Genomic DNA, 13,416 nt, shown 5'->3' with positions numbered 1-13,416 from the left:
ACTTCATGGAAACCTCCAGTCCCAGGGATACAGAATGGGAAATGTACAGTGAAGCTGACCCAGGAGAAAGTGTGCTGGAGGAAGACATGGACATATAATTGAGCAGTGTGTGGTTGTTTTCTTCCTCCCAGTAATGAGACAAGTATCTGCCAAAGAAATCTGAGCTAGAGTGAGGCTACAGGTAGTGATAAGGCAGCAGTGCCTAATTAAAACAGTGTGTCTTTAAACCTCATTTTCCCAAGTCCCCAAAGGACTAAAGCTAAAGGACGTTAGGGAGCATATCGGGTGGGCCTAAAGACCTTGGGAGGCTTGCTCCACATAGCCTGAAAGGCAGGATTGTGAACGTCCTTAAAAGGGGACAAAGTGTTGGAGAGGGAAACAGAGGCAGAGAAAATGGTTTTTTTTTTCTCTGACTGGAACGACATTTGAAAGGAGGGCTGGCACCTGCAGTGCTCAGCCGTGCTGTCACCTGCAGTGCTCAGCCGTGCTGTCAAGAACTGCAACTAATAGAAGCCAGCTATCCTGAGAAGGGAGAATATTGGACATTGAAGGGACTGAAAAGCATATTTGATTTTGATTTATCCTTTTTGTGGACAAGGACTCTCCAGTCCCTGGACTGAGGCACAGAGAAAGTGCACTGGACTTAAGTGAGAAGGAACTGTATAATCAATGCCTAGGAGAAGCAATTGTTCATTTTGGGACTTTTTTCTTTTGCCTTAATAAACCCGGTTAAGTTTTGGTTAAGAAATCCAGTATCTGAGTTTTCCTTCCACCCACCATATAAAAGGCGCACAAATAAATCTTACCTGCGGTCCGAGCCAGGTTTACCCACTCACCTGGGCCTGGCCCGGCCACAGGAAGTTGGTGAACAGATTACTTTCATAGAGACACAATGCTTAGGAGAGAACCATATCCAAATATGTCAATATTTTATGAGCTCAGGAAGACAACTATGCTATCCTAATGCAATCCAACCATTTCCATGGCTGATTCATACTGTTATCCACAAAGAAATAAATACCTTAAAGTATACTTTCAAACAACTTTATTCCTGGTTACTGAACTAATGAATTATACAAAGGCAAAATGTACTGCCAAAAATAAATTTTGTACGCCATACATAGATACACTGTGAAAAGTGTGTAAATGCACTTGATCAAGTAACCAACAAAGAAGAAAAATACAGTGAACTTACCTTGTTCATTTTCATACATGTACCAAAATCTGCTAGTTTTACATGGCCAGATTTATCTAGAAGCATATTGTCGGGCTTCACATCTCTGAAATAAAGGAAAACTGAATTTCAGAATCCATATAAAGAGATTAGGTTCTTACCTTGATAATATGAGGGTAAATAAAAAAGTAAAGGCAAAATACATTTAATGGCTTTAATAGAAGTAACTGTGAGCAATTGCGCATATCACTTTTGCACATAGTACCCTTGCAAGATGACGCATTTTTTGTATCATTCAATTAGCTTCTGCATTCCTGCAGAAAAAAGTTTTTCAGTTGCTCCCAAAGCCAGGCGAGCACTGCTTCCTTTACTTCATCATGCTTTGTCTTTTCCTCTCCAGGTCACACTGATGCACCCATGTCTAGACACCAGTAATAATTCTCTCCAGAATACTCAGATCTTCTTCATGCCATCACATGAAATGGGTCGCAACCTCCACACGCTGTTGCTTGTGCAGATCAGTAAGCTATTTGAGAACCAATCGTGCAGACTTTTTTCTGTATCCCAAGTCATCTTGTATTAAGCAAATGCAGATCCATAGCCAATATCCAAATTTGCAGCCAATTGAGACACTGTTATCAGTTGGTCTTTTCTAATCAAAGCATCCGCCCTGTCAATGTGCTCTTGTATGCATGATGTTAATGGGCAACCAGAATGACCTGTTCTTCCCGCTTTAAACCTTTATACCCACTCATAAACCTTTCGTTGATTCATGGTGCTATGTCCATACTGAGTCAATATCCAACGGTGAATTTCCACAGATTTCATTCCCTCTGCCCAAAGAAAGTGCACTACCGCACATTGTTCTTCAATGGTGCAATCTTGTAATGGAGCATCCATGTTTCTGACATCGTGGCTACCACACGACTAAAGGCTAAGTGCTGCACTGTGCATAGACAAACTATCCAACAGGCAATGTATGAGTACATATGCTGCATTTTGCTAGCTCTGTTCCGGTTATCACATAATTTAACAATTGCCTTTAATTTTTTATTCACCCATGTATCTTTTCCAGTAGATAGGAACGGTATGCTGAACCATAGGGTTGTCAATGCATACTCGCAAGCATACTACTGAAAATGTCAATTAGAGAATGACACAGGGACAAATTTATCCCCGTCCCCGCAGGAACTTAATTTCCCCACCCTAACCCCATGAGTTTTGTTGCTGTTTCTGTCCCTGCCCCATTCATGTAAGCTCTGTCATACCTGCACAAGACTCGATCACTTATGATTTTAAAGTGTTTGATGCTTGTGCAGATGAGGACAAAGCTTGCAGGAATGGGGCAGGGAGAGGAAAAGAACTCGCTGGGATGGGAAAATGAGTTCCTGCAGGGACGGGGAAATATTTGTCCCCTTGTCATTCTCTAATGTCAATCACAGCTTTTCAGCTCCTCCTCCTTCTCCCCAGTCTCTGCTGCCCCCTTCAGTTTGTACCAAAGCCTGCGACAGCCCTATAGAAGACGACAGGAGGAGGAGGGTATGGGAAATTCCCTAAAATCAGATGTCTGACCTGCTCAGATGGATTTTAAAAACCAATCACTGAAGAACAGTAATGTAGTTAAAACAACAAACTTTTGAGAGGAATAATGAATGCAAGAAACTACAGGTTAAACAAGAACATAATAACCTAAAATTTTATGGAGCTCAACATTCCTCCCTTTCAAGCATAAGCATACAAAGACTCTTCATAATCCAATAGTCTGACTGTCAGGAAAACTCCTAGCTGCGGAGCTAACCATTAAGCTTGAGTCAGAAAGCAAGCACATCAGATAAATTGATGGGTGGGGTGTTCAGCATATCATCCCTATCTAACAGAAAAGATATTATCAAGGTAAGAATCTACTCTCTTTTTCCAGTGCAATAGGGATGATATGCTGAACCATAGGGATGTACCTAAGCAGTGCCCAAATTCTAGGATGGGAGAGATGAACCTGCATGTAGTACTGAGAACCCAAAAGCAGCATTTTCCTGTTCTGCTATGTCCACTCTGTAGGATCTGATGAAAGTATGAAGGGAAGACCAGGTCGCTGATTTACAAATTTCCTTAGGAGTAATTTCATTTGCTTCCACTCAAGAGGAAGCTACTCCTCTTGTTGAATGCACCTTCAATGAGATAGGAGGCTATATGCCACAACCGATGTGTGCAGAGGATATAGCACTACAAATCCATTTGGAGATGGCAGCCTTAGAAGCAGGTCTGCCCCATCTCTCCTGATTTGTTAAGATGAAAAGATGGCCTAAGAGACAAAACTCATAGATAACCTCCAGGTAATGCAATAGTACTCATCTGACTTCTAAAATCTTTTATGACCTTGTCTTTTTTCTTAGACCCTGTGGGTTAAATGCTGGAAGTCTAACTTCTTGGTTGACATTAAATGCTGAAACTACCTACAGTAGCAAGGAGGGAACCATCCACAAGGTCATTCCTGCTTCCGTGAACGTGAGGAACGGCTCTCTACATGAAAGGGCATGCAAATCTGAGACTCTCCTGGAAGAAGTAATTTTCACCAAGAAGGCTGCTTTGACCATCAGATCCATGAGGGAGGCCTCCTATAAGGGTTCATACAGAGCTCTGCTGAGTCCTTCTAAAACTATATTAAGGTTCCAGGATGGAAACGGGTCTCAAATCAGAGGCCATAGTTTCAAGGCACCATTTAGGAACCTGACTATGCCTAGGTGGGCTGCTAGCAAAGCTTTCCTCTATCAGCCCTGGAAGCATGAGAGCCTTATATTGATCTCTAAGGGATGCCACTGCCAATCCCTTGACAATGCCCTCCTGTAGCAATGCCAGTACCAACAAGATCGGGGCACTTCCCGACTCTAACTTTTCTTTGCTGCATCAGCACTGAAACGTCTACCATGCCTTAGAATACGCAGAAATAGTTGTAGGCTTTTTGTCTCTAAGTAGAATAGCAATGACTATTTCCAAGTATCCTTTTTGAACAAACGCTGCATGTTCAAGAGCCATGTCGTAAGACCAAAGTGTCCCGGACCTTCTAGGCCAATTGGCCCTTGCAAGAGCAAGTCTGGATGCACTGGAGTCTGAGACAATGCTCTTATTGAAGCTGTTTAAGAACCACGTACCACGGGCGCCTGAAAAGTGGAGGGGAAGGGAAATGCTGCTGCTGAAAGGGAAGGATGGGAGGGAAATGCTGCTGCTGCTGCTGCACAGGGAAGTGGGGGGGGAGAGGAAAAGGGGGCCAGGAAGCAATCTTGGTTTGCTTTGGGGGGGAGACAGAAGGGGCCATGGAGAGAGACAGAAAGACAGGCAGGCAGCGCACAAGAACGAAAGACAGACACACAGAAAGACAGCGGGCAGGGAGAGAGACAGACAAAGGGGGCCAGGGAGAGAGACAGAAAGAAAGAAAGAAAGAAAGATAAACAGTGGGAGGGAGACAGAAATAGAAAGAAAGATAGAAAGTGGGAGGGAGAGACACAGAAAGAAAGGAAGAAAGAGACAGGGTCATGGAGAAACACAGAAAGAAAGAAAGACAGACAGACATATATTCTAGCACCCGTTAATGTAACGGGCTTAAACACTAGAAGTTAAGAAGTTTTTAAACTAGGAAGAAGGGGAAAAACGACAGCCGACCAAGAGAGAGAGTCGACAGTTTGGGAACCGGTATACCCAGAGGATACCGTGCAGGAAGATAGAGGGGAAGACTCACCGGATCACAGGCAAGACTGATCGAAAGGGACACAGGAGGGAAGGAAATGCAAGAAAAGAACAGGCCGCTAACTCAAGTGTATGTACACGAACGCAAGGAGCCTAAGGAATAAGATGGGTGAATTAGAAGCTATGGCACAAAAAGATAACGTTGACGTCATCGGCACCACGGAAACATGGTGGACTGAGGAAAACGTTTGGGACACCGTGCTACCAGGATACAAACTATACCGCAGAGACAGAGTGGCTCAAAAAGGTGGGGGCATTGCCATATACGTCAAAGAGGGAACTGAATCTACTGGAGAGAACACACCACAACCGACAGATAAGTTAGAATCTCTATGGGTCAAAATTCCGGGAACAAATGGACTGGAAATGAAGATCGGCATCTACTACCGACCCCCAAGCAGTCCGAAGAAATTGATGGAGAAATGACGGACGAGATTAAATGCAACTGCAAGGGAGGCAACGCAGTAATCATGGGTGACTTCAACTATCCGGGGATAGACTGGAACCTAGGCACCTCCAGCTGCGCTAGGGAAACTAAGTTCCTGGATGCTGTAGGTCAGTGGTTACCAACCCTGTCCTGGAGGAACACCAGGCCAATTGGGTTTTCAGGCTAGCCCTAATGAATATGCATGAAGCAAATTTGCATGCCTATCACTTCCATCATATGCAAATCTCTCTCATGCATATTCATTAGGGCTAGCCTGAAAACCTAATTGGCCTGGTGTTCCTCCAGGACAGGGTTGGGAATCACTGCTGTAGGTGACTGCTTCCTGGAACAACTTGTCAGGGAAAATACAAGAGGAAATGCTATTCTGGACTTAATTCTAAAAGGAATGCGAGGACCGGCACAAGGTGTAGAAGTAGTAGGGACGCTGGGAAGCAGCGATCACAATATGATCCGCTTCGACATGGATGCAGGGAAGAAACATCGGTCCAGAATAACGGCCACGGCGCTAAACTTCTGAAAGGGAAATTACGAAGGGATGAGACTCATGGTGGGGAAGAAATTAAGAGGATAGCACAGTAAAAACGCTAGAGCAAGTTTGGTCCCTTTTTAAAGACACAGTCACCGAGTCGCAAAATCTATATAAACCGCGTATCAACAAAGGATCCAAGAGGAAAAAGAACAAAAAACTGTAGAGGTGAAGGAAGCGATCAGAGACAAGAAAACTTCATTTAAGGAATGGAAAAGGTCAAAAACAGACGAAAACTGGAATAAGCACAAATAACATCAACGGAGGTGCCACAAGGCGGTGAAAGGGGCCAAAAGAGACTACGAGGAAAAAATAGCCAAGGAGGTGAAAAACTTCAAGCCGTTCTTTCGATATATTCAGGGGAAACGACTCGCGATGGAAGTGGTGGGACTGTTGGATGACCGTGGAATAAAAGGAGTGCTAAAGGAAGATAAAGAAATCGCCGACAAACTGAACACATTTTTTGCATCCATATTTAGCGAAGAGGATATACACATAATACCGGAATCCACCAGGCTATATGCTGGAAACGAAGAAGAGAAACTGACAGGATTGACGGTCAGTCTAGATGAGGTATGCAGGCAGATTGATAGACTAAAGAGTGATAAATCCCCGGAACCGGATGGCATCCATCTGAGGGTCATCAAGGAACTGAAAGGGACCATAACTGAACTGCTTCAACTAATAACCAATCTGTCGATCAAATCAGGAAAAATTCCGGAGGACTGGAAGGTGGTGAATGTTACGCCGATCTTCAAGAAAGGCTCGAGGGGGGATCCGGGTAACTACAGATCGGTGAGTCTGACCTCGGTACTAGGAAAAATGGTAGAGGCGCTGATAAAGGACCGCATCGCTAATCACGTTGACGGACACGGTCTGATGAGGACCAGCCAGCACGGTTTCAGCAAAGGCAGATCTTGTTTGACGAACTTGCTGCATTTCTTCAAGGGAGTAAACAGGCGGATAGACAAGGGCGACCCGGTCAACATTGTATATCTGGATTTTCAGAAGGCGTTTGACAAGGTTCCGCATGAACGACTACTTTGGAAAATTGCGAGCCATGGAATCAAGGGTGAAATACTCATGTGGATTAAAAACTGGTTGGAGCATAGGAATCAGAGAGTGGGGGTAAATGGACAATACTCGGACTGGAAGAGCGGCACCAGTGGGGTGACATAGGGCTTGGTGCTTGGACCCGTGCTCTTCAACATCTTTATAAACGATCTGGATATAGGTACGACGAGTGAGGTGATTAAATTTGCGGACGATACGAAGTTATTCAGAGTAGTGAAGATCTGCAATGTGACATAATCAGGCTTGAGAAATGGGCAATGACATGGCAGATGAGGTTCAATGTGGATAAATGTAAAGTGATGCATGTCGGTAACAAAAATCTCATGCACGAATACAGGATGTCCGGGGTAGTACTTGGAGAGACCTCCCAGGAAAGAGACTTGGGAGTTCTGATCGACAAGTCGATGAAGCCGTCCGCACAATGTGCAGCCACGGCGAAAAGAGCGAACAGAATGCTAGGAATGATAAAGAAGGGGATCATGAACAGATCGGAGAAGGTTATCATGCCATTGTACCGGGCCATAGTGCACCCTCACCTGGAGTACTGCGTCCAGCACTGGTCACCGTACATGAAGGAGGACACAATACTACTTGAAAGGGTCCAGAAAAGAGCAACTAAAATGATTAAAGGGCTGGAGGAGTTGCCGTACAGTGATAGATTTAGGAAACTGGGCCTCTTCTCCCTCGAACAGAGAAGATTGAGAGGGGACATGATCGAAACATTCAAGGTACTGAAGGGAATAGACTTAGTAGAGTAGGACAGGTTGTTCACCCTCTCCAATGTAGGGAGAATGAGAGGGCACTCTCTTAAAGTTAAAAGGGGATAGATTCCGTACAAATGTAAGGAAGTTCTTCTTCACCCAGAGAGTGGTAGAAAACGGGAACGCTCTTCCGGAGTCTATCATAGGGGAAACACACTCCAGGGATTCAAGACGAAGTTAGACAAGTTCCTGCTGAACCGGAACGTTCCCAGGTAGGGCCAATCTCAGTTAGTTTGCTGGTCTTTGACCAGAGGGCCGCAGCGTGAGCGGACTGCTGGGCACGATGGACCACTGGTCTGACCCAGCAGCGGCAATTCTTATGTTCTTATTTATATTGGTATGATATACAGGCCACCTTCACTGATGGAAGAAGAGGAGAGAAATTTAATAGTAGACATTCAGAATATACCTAAAAATGGGGAAGTTTTACTAATAGGTAAATCTGGGGGAGTTAGTATTATTATTGCAAAAGGGGTACAGGTAGAGTGCAAATAGGTGATTCTGGATCCTAAGGGCAGATTTATAATTCTGGAGTCCAAAATTGGGGGCCACTGGTTTACTTTGGTTAATGTATATGCGCCCAACGAAAATCAGGGGGTATTCAAGTTTCAAGTTTAATAAAATTTTGATTTGATCGCAAAATCTTACTTCAATGCGATTTACAAAGAATGTTACAAATTAGGGTGACATAAAAACGAATAACATTTTACTTAGACAATAATTTACACAACTATATACCAACCAAACACAAGGAAAAAATAAAATGGATTAAATACAATTTATAAAGTAAATCAAATAGGGTAGGATTTTGAAACTTTATATTCAGAGGAATTTGGAAGGAACTTTATTAAGGGTGGGGACTTTAATCTGACTTTAATCTAACGCTAGAACCAAAATTAGATAACTCTACTCCTAAGGTTCTTTATGGGCAATTGGATAAGATCAGATTTTGGTCCCTTTTGTGCCACTGGGATCTCTGTGATTTGTGGAGGAAGGTTCATCCTGCTGAGGTGTATACTTATTTCTCTTAGGTTCATGCTTCCTCTTCGCAAATTGACCTATGGTTACAAGAACGGTCATTGATCTCCAATATCCGATCTTATCAAATAGTATGCAGTACTCTATCAGAATATCCCCCTGTGTTACTGGTTTTTCAGGGCTTAGGAGCGGCATGTCCGAGGCCTCCTTGGAGGTTCGATGATGCCTTGGTCCTGGATCCGGGGAATGTGGAAGAGCTATCTAAAGCTATTATAGAATACTTGGAATTTAATGATAAAGCGGAGATTAAGCCAGGGTTATTATGGGAGGCTATGAAGGCGATAGTACGGGGCAAGGCTATTTCATTATCAGCACAAAACAAGTGACAGATCACCAAAGGAGTGGGGGGGATTAAGGAGGCTCTTGAGAACCTAGAGGGGATTGGGAGGGAACAACAGTTGATGCCTCTTGAGCAGGATAAGAAACATGACTTAATGGTACAGGTGCAGGCCTTGGAATTACCTTACAGCTGCAGAAAACTTAAGCAAATGTATTTTGAATTTAGTAATAAGCCTAGCCGTCTTCTGTCCCACAAACCTAAAAAACAAACTCTCCATAATCACATTTCCTGTATTAAAACAGCCGAAGGGAGAGTCTTGAACTCCTCAACAGACATTGGAAGTAGCTTCCATGAGTATTTTCAAGGGATTTACTGTCAGGGGATACACTCTCAACAACTGAGCTGACTTATTTAGCACAGGTTCCGCTCCTCACCATTTCTGAGGGGAGGGGGGGCCCTACAACTGTCCCGTCCCTTCCGATCACGCTCAGTGAAGTGGAGGCAATGATTGGAGCAGGTACCTCCCCAGAGCTGGATGGATATATTAATAACTTTTATAAAAGCTTCAGAGGTTTATTGCTGCACTTCTTCAAGGGAGTAAACAGGCGGATTGACAAGGGTGACCCGATCGACATTGTATATCTGGATTTTCAGAAGGCGTTTGACAAGGTTCCGCATAAACGGCTACTTTAAAAAATTGCGAGCCATGGAATCACGTGGATTAAAAACTGGATAACGGATAGGAAACAGAGAGTGGGGATAAATGGCCAATACTCGGACTAGAAGAGGTCACAAGTGGGGTGCCGCAGGGCTTGGTGTTTGGATCCGTGCTCTTCAACATATTTATAAATGATCTGGAAAATGGTACGATGAGCGAGGTTATTAAATTTGCAGATGATACCAAGTTATTCAGAGTAGTGAAGACGCAGGGGGACTGCGAAGATCTGCAAAGTGACATAACCACGCTTGAGAAATGGGCAACAACATGGCAAATGAGGTTCAACGTGGATAGTGTAAGGTGATGCATGTCGGTAACAAAAATCTCATACACGAATGCAGGATGTCCGGGGCGGTATTTAGAGGGACCTCCCAGGAAAGAGACTTAGGAGTACTGGTGGACAAGTCGATGAAGCCATCCGTGCAATGCGCGGCAGCAGAGTTAAAGGCAAACAAAATACTAGGAATGATTAAGAAGGGGATCACGAACAGATCAGAGAAGGTTATCATGCCGCTGTACCTGGCCATGGTGCACCCTCACCTGGAGTACTGTGTCCAGCACTGGTCGCCGTAGACTTGAAAGGGTTCAGAGAAGAGCAACTAAAATGGTTAAAGGGCTGGAAGAGTTGCCATACAGTGAGAGATTAGAGAAAGTTGGCCTCTTCTCCCTTGAAAAGAGGAGATTTAGAGGGGACATGATCGAAACATTCAAGATACTGAAGGGAATAGACTTGTAGATAAAGACAGGTTGTTCACCCTCTCCAAGGTAGGGAGAACGAGAAGGCACTCTCTAAAGCTAAAAGGGGATAGATTCCATACAAACGTAAGGAAGTTCTTCTTCACCCAGAGAGTGGTAGAAAAATGGAACACTCTTCTGGAGTCTGTTATAGGGGAAAACACCCTCCAGGGATTCTAGACGAAGTTAGACAAGTTCCTGCTGAACCGGAACGTACAAAGGTAGGGCTGGTCTCGGTTGGAGTGCTGGTCTTTGACCTAAGGGCCGCCGCGTGAGCGGACTGCTGGGCATAATGGACCACTGGTCTGATTTAGCAGTGGCAGTTCTTATGAGCTCCCATATTGGTTCAAGTTTTTAATTCCTTGGGGGAGGAGCCTTGCCTACTGCAAACATGGTGTTTGGCAGAGGTGACTTTGTTACTTAAGCCAAGTAAGCTGAGTACCGCTTGTGAATCTTATAGAACCAATATCCCTTCTAAACACTGATTATAAACTTTTCACAAGGATTTTGGACCAGCGGCTGCAGGGTGTGCTGACGAAGCTCATACATGTAAATCAAGCAGACTTTATTTGCCAACATCTGACATTTGACAATATTAAAATGGAGGTGCATTTGATTTGGCATGCATGGCAGCAGGGAGTTCCTTCACTGGTGCTTTCTCTGGATGCCGAGAAGGCTTTTGATAGAGTCAGCTGGAAATTTCTATTTGGGATCCTAGAAAAAATGAGATTCGGAAAACAATTCTTAAAATGGATTTCTTTATTATATCATGAACCCTTATTGCAATTTAAAATCAATGGTTTTCTGTCAGAATCAGTGACATTGTTGAGAGGTACCAGATAGGGATGTCCCATGTCCCTGTTACTATTTTCCATAGCGATGGAACCTCTGGCTTGCTTGGTTCGTGCAAATCCTGATATATAGGCCTTAAAGGTACAGGATGAGTCCTATAAGATCTTACTTTTTGCAGATGATGTGCTATTGTTTATTAGTGACCTGACCAAATATTTGACTGAGTTGATGCAGGTCTTATCAGCATATGGCCAGGCATCAGGTTTCTGTGTGAACACAGAAAAATCAGAGATCCTCAATCTTACTTTAGGGCTGCAGCAGGTTCAAGAGTTAGTCCCAATTCCCTTTTTGCTAGGCGCATAAATCCATCAAATATTTAGGGGTCCAGTTGACGGCAGATCCTGCTAATTTATTTAGTTCTAATTTTCCTGCCCTGTGGAAGCAGTTGTCCCTGGTGTTAGATCACAGGGACGGAATGACAATTGGGTGGATGGGGAGAACTGCAGCTGTAAAAATATTGCCTAAATTACTATATCCACTTCATGGCATTGCCTATTGCAATCCCCAAAGCATTTTTTTGTCGTTTGTCTAGAAAAGTGTTTGCCTTTATTTGGAGACACAAATCTCCTTGGGTACGGCGGACAATTCTATCTCAAGTAAAGCAGAAAGGAAGGATGGGAGTTCTAAATTTTTTTCTTTATTATCAGGCTGCTTTGATGCAAGAAGTGGCGGCATGAGTGGGCTCATGGATACATTCAGAAGAACATAGATTAATAAATTGCAATGATTATAAATTCAAACACTTAATAAATATGTTATAAAGTGCTCAGACCCACAACCTGGTGAATAGTAAAAACTATACCAGGTTTTCAGGATCGTGACTCTATCTACCCCTTTTCCCCAGCTATTTCTCTTTGGAGGTTACCGTGGTCCCCCTATGGCGATTCTGCGAGCCCAGCTCAGAACTGCAAATCCATTTTTAAGGGTGATCCTGAAAACCTGGTATTCCCTGCGCAAGATAATGTTTCCAGAATGAAAGTTTTTTTGTCCAGATTCCTATTTTGCTGGAGGGAGAGGATCCTGTCCGCTTCCAATGGGTCCAGGCAGGGCAACGTACTAGTGCTGCCTGATTTCTGATTCAAATCGGTTCACCGATTCACTTCGGGTGAATCGATTTGAATCAATTTATTTTAAAAAAAAAAATTAGCCTGGCCAATTCAGTGACCAACCCTCCTCCCTTCAGATCTCCTAAAGCAGGACTGGATGCGCTGCCTCTTGCTGGCTGTCCATTGCCGCCGCCGCTCCTGCTTTAGGGGGTGAGGGGGGAGGGTCAGTCGAGAAGTGCTGCAGTGTCCTCCTGCTTCCCCCCTAGCCTCCCAGTCTTACCTTTATTTAATTACAGCAGCGGAGCAGCCTGCAGAGAGGATCACCAGTGCTGTAGTGATCCCGTATTTCTCAAGAGCATGTTCCCTCTGCCACAGTCCTGCCCCTCCTGTGACGTCATGGGCAGGATCGCAGGGGTGCAGGCCTTCGGGGGGGGGAGGATAGGCCTTTGGGGGGGTGCAGGCTCTGGTGTGGAAGTACATGGAGGGAGGGAAGGGGGGGGTTCAAAGAGACATGCATATGCCGAACTGGGGGGGAAAGAAATAATGGGTCTAAAAATAGAGGAGAGGGAGCAAGATAGTGGACAATGGGATTTATGGATGGAAGGAACAGAAAGGGAGAGAAGTTGGATACAAGAGATGATGTAGAGGGGAGACGATAGAGATACTGGATAAGAGGGTAGTTGAAAACAGAATGGGAGAGATGGTGAACCCTGGGGTGGTGGGGAAGGAGGGAGAGATACTGGATGAAAGGGTGGTTAAGAAAAGGAAAGATGGTGGATCTGGGATGGTAGGGTCCATCGCTGCAGCTGCGGGGATGGAGACAAAAAAATGGAAAGATGACAGACCTCCGGGGGAGGGAAGGGAAATGGAAGGGGAGGACAGAGATGGAAGTTGGATGGTTAGCACCAAGAAAGAAGAAAACGACAAATGGGCAGGAGACCTTGGCAAGTAAGTTATCAGAAGACAACCAGAGCATGGGACCAACATGATTTGAATAATGACCAGACAACAAAAGGTAGAAAAAAT

General features: G+C 44.3%; 1 protein-coding gene across 1 annotated transcript in view; it reads right to left on the bottom strand.

Annotated features, from left to right (window-relative positions):
* Positions 1 to 13,416, bottom strand: part of ROCK1 (Rho associated coiled-coil containing protein kinase 1) — a 398,571-nt gene that overhangs the window by 236,772 nt on the left and 148,383 nt on the right. The window contains exon 6 of the mRNA XM_033933927.1: positions 1,196 to 1,280. Coding sequence (XP_033789818.1) covers positions 1,196 to 1,280 — 85 coding nt within the window. The remainder of the gene's footprint in view (positions 1 to 1,195; positions 1,281 to 13,416) is intronic.

The sequence above is a fragment of the Geotrypetes seraphini genome, chromosome 2, assembly GCF_902459505.1.
Source record: "Geotrypetes seraphini chromosome 2, aGeoSer1.1, whole genome shotgun sequence".
In the NCBI taxonomy this organism is placed as follows: Eukaryota; Metazoa; Chordata; class Amphibia; order Gymnophiona; family Dermophiidae; genus Geotrypetes; species Geotrypetes seraphini.
This window is presented reverse-complemented; position numbering and strand designations above follow the sequence as displayed.